General features: G+C 34.6%; 1 protein-coding gene across 1 annotated transcript in view; it reads left to right on the top strand.

Annotated features, from left to right (window-relative positions):
* LOC117111791 (probable E3 ubiquitin-protein ligase HERC1) overlaps positions 1-5,386 on the top strand; it is a gene marked incomplete in the record, with an annotated part of 172,277 nt that overhangs the window by 134,197 nt on the left and 32,694 nt on the right. The window contains 2 exon segments of the mRNA XM_033254783.1: positions 2,882-2,984; positions 3,393-3,637. Coding sequence (XP_033110674.1) covers positions 2,882-2,984; positions 3,393-3,637 — 348 coding nt within the window.

Below are 5,386 nucleotides of genomic sequence, written 5' to 3'. Positions count from 1 at the left end.
TATTCGTTTGAACGTATCTCGCTTATTCTTGATTGATTGTGTCCCACCTGTGAGTATGTTATAGCTAAATCAATTCTCTTGAAGACGTGTCCCTTTATTTTTCATTTTGATTACGTCAACATGGTCAAAAAGAATGAATTTTTGGAGCCCTTTTATCCCTCATTCTTAAATGATGTACACAAATAGAACAGAGTGAGGGCGGCAGACTGTATTTCGACGCTATCAGACAAATATATATAGGTTAAATGACGGGAAAGTTTGTATGGCATTACCGACTAACAGGCGGTTTAATTTCGTGTGCTATTACTGTACACGCACACATGGTGACGTGCGTGTCTGTTAAAATTTGAAAATTCTCCATATTACTATTCAGATAGTTTAAAGAACGTTTCGGGTCATTTTTGGCATTTCAAAACTTTCCATAATTTACCCGCCGTACCTTCATTTCCACGCACACAGCACATACTAAAGCTAGAAATTACGCTTTGTTACATATTTTGTGTTCCTGACAGTCAGGAGTCACTCTTTGTGACATTACCGTGCTCACGGGCGTCAAGACGTGCGTGTACGCATGCGTAAGTCTTTCAAAATGCTCAAAATTTTTTAAAAACTAATTACAGCATATGTTAGCATATTATGAAACTTTTCAATCAGCACCGCGCGCTCTTTCTGAGGGTCAAAGTATGGCGGATCACCGAATTCGTCCTCAGTGACGAGTTCAAATCTAGTTCTTATTTTAGGATTGTAATGTTTATTTAATAACTTTACTTAAGTTAATGTTAATGTTTTAGGTCTATCATTTTCGATGTTTTTTAAAGCGGTTCACGCTAGATGGGGTAGCCTAGGCTTAGGCCTATGCCTTTCTATAGACTATATACTATCAATTAAAATATTAAAAAGGGCCAATGCCTGTATATTTTTTACTAATAGGCCTACTAAGCTATATATATTTTTATAAAGTACGTTAGAGTTTTTATTACTATAATTCAGTTAATTAATGGTGTATGCCTAGGCCTAGCCTATTAATTATATGTATGTAGTGTACATGTGAATATTTTTCTTTTTCTTGCTGAAGTTTGACTTTCTTGTAGAAGTGTTTATTAGTACAGTTAAAGAAAATAATTTTTTTTTTTTTTTTAAAGTACAAAATTAACTTCATAAATTTCTAACTGAACAGGGGTATCAAGCTATTTTTGTAGCAAAAACACTAGTTAAAATATGCCCACAGGAAGATGTCAAAGAAGATGCGTTGCGTATGGCTGTGTAAAGGCTAGTGTATAAATATAAACTGGTTTCTATCTCAGATGGCCTGTGGGTTTAAACACAAAACAGTTGTAACAGCTGATGGGAAGCTATTCACATTAACACAAGCACTCCCTCGTTAGTTGCCATGTCTACATCATCGAAAATACAGTAGTGCAATATTTTACGAATGCCTGCACAGGAACCTTGGCCCTCGCAGAGGTCTGGTTTAACTATGACGTCATTTGTTAAAATACGCATTTGAGCGTATCTTGCTTATCCTTGATCGATTTTCTCCAAACAAACGAGTATGTTATAACCCAGACAAATCTCTTTCGTAAATGTCAAGTCTGTTTACATTTTGATGACGTCATCATATTTTACATAATTTTTTTTATCTGACCCCTCATCTTTCTTTCCTCAAATCATTGAAACCGCCTGTATCATCATAAATATTTGACATTTCTAAATCATATTCAATTGGCATAAATTTCAGGTCAAGGATAAATTTAATGCCCGCACATTTTTCGTGCGCGCATCATTGCATATGCGTGCGTTAAATTGTTTCATGTTCAAATAGTCCTGCCTATTTTCAATCAGTTATAGCTCCTTAGGATGAAAGGTGACCCCCAATTTTTATTACATATTCTGAAAGCACATAAGTTGTAAATATGATTTTATATATCATAATGGCTGATCGGACATTGTGACGTCATCATATTGGCATCTGAATTCAAAGAAAGTGTATTTTAGCTATAACGTCATTTTTGAAAAAACGCATTTGAGCGTATCTCGCTTATCCTTGATCGATCGTCTTCCAACTTTGAGTATGTTATAACTTAGACAATTCTGTTTCATATGTTTGACTTCTTTTTACATTTTGATGATGTCGTCATGGTCAAAAAAATAGTTTTTTCTGACCTCCACATCTTTCTTTCCTCAAAACTTTGATGAGCCCATATCATCTTAAGCATTCGTCATTTCTGAATCATATTAAGAATTTTTTTTTTAAAATTATATATGATAAATATTATGAATGATAATTACTCCCTCACTAGCATGCGTTTGTCAATGAAAGTTGATACATATATATCTCATATCAGAAGACAACATTCTGTGACGTGTGTCATGACGTGCGCGTACGCATGAGTATATCTTTTAAAGTGTTCCAAATTCTTTTTTTTTTAAAGCTGAAATAGCGTATATTTAAGCCATTTTCAGCATTTAAATATTGTTCATTCAGCACCGCGCACACTTCCTCGAGGGTGAAAGTGCGGCGGATCACCTAACTTGTCCTCAGTGACGAGTTCAAATCTAGTTCCATCATTATTTTTGTTATTTTTTTACGTCTATTCTTACATGCCTAGTATGTTTATATTACGAGAGAGGTTTCCTCACATGATCTAGGCTAGAATAATGGTGTACGCATGCGCTAAGCACAACATACGTTGGATCATGAAACAGTGTTTGAAATTGAATCCCAAACCCTGACTCGAAACCACTGACATCAAAGTTAAAATCTTGAACTACATAATTGACTACTTCAAATTGAAAAATACATAAACACTTTCTCTCATGCTGTGAATTATTCATCATATTATTATTTTCTTCTTTTTTTTTTTTCTTTTTTTTTTGCCAGAAAATCGAAAGTCTAAACAATGTGGGTGTGAAGAAGGTGTGTTGCGGGACGCAGTTCTCATTGGTTCTTACCAGAGATGGAAGAGTTCTCTCCTTTGGACAAGGTCAGTTTACATTACATATGGTAGGCTGAAAAAGTGGAATGAAGTTGTCTTTTTTTGTGAATACTTATCTGGATAAACCGAAAAAGATGTCTTAATTCAAGGAAAGTTGAAAAGGAATGAGGACTATTGTTTTGCAGATGGTTTTTAAGTGGCACATGAGACGGACTGTTATATTTTATTCAAATGTGTGTTACTATCAATTCACAATTGATTTGTGTATTTTATGGTATCAGTTTCCATGATAATGATAATATAAAATTATTTCCTCTCATTCTGCTATAATTTTAGTTACTGGAACCACAAATATCTTACTCAGGGTTAGGCATGTGGCCATATAAATAGCCAATTAATTGAGTGAGATTAGAAAATACAGTCTTGTATAATCAATCTTTTTCCATTCATTAAAAGATCGTCTACTTGGGATCCCAGATAGCCGAATACGTCCTACAAACCGACCCCAGCCTGTAACAGCATTAGCTGGCTACTTCATTGAGGATGTTGCTGTTGGCTCTGAACACTCCTTAGCCCTGACTAGTACCGGTGATGTGTGGGCTTGGGGATCCAATGCTGAGGGCCAATTAGGCCTGGGTCACACTAACACTGTCAGAGAACCAGCCCTGATAACTGTCTTGCAAAGCAAGAGCATCAAGCAGGTAACTGTTATATTAAACATTAGTATTGTATATTATTGATCAATTATAAATTCACTTCCTGTTTTGTCTGTGTATGTACGTATTTCTGCAAAATGTTTTTCCAAATACAACATTATAATTAATTGTAGAAAGATACACTTTTCATGAAACTAAAGTTAATGGCTTAACTCTCTTTCAAATGCCAACTATAATACCCCTCCCTAGAATCACTATCACTGTCTCAACTCGATGTATACTCATTATTATATCATCATATCATTTATTTTGCCTTAACATAACATACGATACAAAAACACAAGTAGTAAATCTGCGAGGCAGGATTGCCAAAATGTTATAAAAAAACAACAGTCAAAGTGGCTCTCCACACTGAAAAGCTAGACAACAATGAGGAGAACATAGTCAAAAATATAAAAGGATTCAGTTAACATTTACATTTGAAAATCATATTGATATTAATTTTTTCCATCAAGACGGTAGCTTTTCAGCATTGTTCTTGGAGGATTAACTTCCTTACATATGCATTTGTAGCTTTTCGTACTCTACACTTGTTTATCCTAGGCCAACAACATAGACCAAGGTACGTAATATGTTAGATCAGATATTAATCACATAAAATGTAGGCCGACAGTCGTATTTAATGTGGGCGAGTCGATTTCATTTTTTAGCGATTTACCATGGCTATTGTCATCGTCACCTAGACTGGTAGACGCCGTTGTCCATATGGTACGATGAAGATTATAAGATAACGTTTGTGTACTTATTGACTGATGAGACTGTCATAGTTCATGATTAAAGTGCCTTTCATTTTCAATGGATTACATTCCATTCCAACCATTGAAATACCAGTAGATGGATAGCCCAGTAATGGATAGACCTTGTGCCAGTTCAGTGCAACGTTAAAAAAAATAACATGTAATGTTTATAATTGCATTATATTTGTAAACATCTATCTATGGGCCTGTTTCTAGTGGAAAGAAATAATCGATTAAAAATCGCTTTTTCGAAAAATCGTTTTTATTCTCGCAGTAGAAACGGGACCAGTTTGAAAAAAGCGATTAAAAAAAATCAATTAAAAACACGCAATGGATAGCGTGTTTGAACGGCAAATAACCTATTTTGGCTGTGCACCTTTTAGCTGCAATACAAAAAAATGCGATTATCAGGTGAAATGTGACCTCCAGGTCAATCACTGCAACTTTCAAAAAAAATTTTTCCTCTTGTTCATTTCCTAGGCCTACAAGCTAAAAATGTCAACAAACATAAGGAGTAACAATTCGTTTTGTAATTATTTTGTGGGGGTGGGGGGTGGATATTGGGCCCAGGATTCTCCGCTCTTTTGGGCCTACCGTTGCTTGGTCGTCGTTCATAATTGTTCTGATGAGCAGAGCCAAAAACATTTGCCTTCTCGCCCATCGTATCTTACTCCTTGTCATCGTGACAGGAATGAGAAAGATACTATCCTATACAGTTAGGAAAACAACGTGTTGTATAAACAAAGTGGTGACGTAATTTCCATCACGAAAACAGATTTTCGAAAAATCAAAAATGCAGTTGCAACACCAGCAGGCTGTCTGGTACTCATTAAAAAAAAACGTTTTAAAAAATCGGTTATTTTGTGTTTATCAGTAGAAACACACCCTATATATACATTATATATACACATATATACATAAATACATATATATATATATATATATATTATATACAGTATATATAAATACATATATATATTATATACATAATGTATAA

This window comes from Anneissia japonica, unplaced genomic scaffold, assembly GCF_011630105.1.
Source record: "Anneissia japonica isolate Jap-2015-1 unplaced genomic scaffold, ASM1163010v1 scaffold287758_len931624_cov196, whole genome shotgun sequence".
Taxonomy (NCBI): Eukaryota; Metazoa; Echinodermata; class Crinoidea; order Comatulida; family Comatulidae; genus Anneissia; species Anneissia japonica.
The sequence above is the reverse complement of the archived record's forward strand: the minus strand, read 5'-3'. Positions and strand labels throughout refer to the sequence as shown.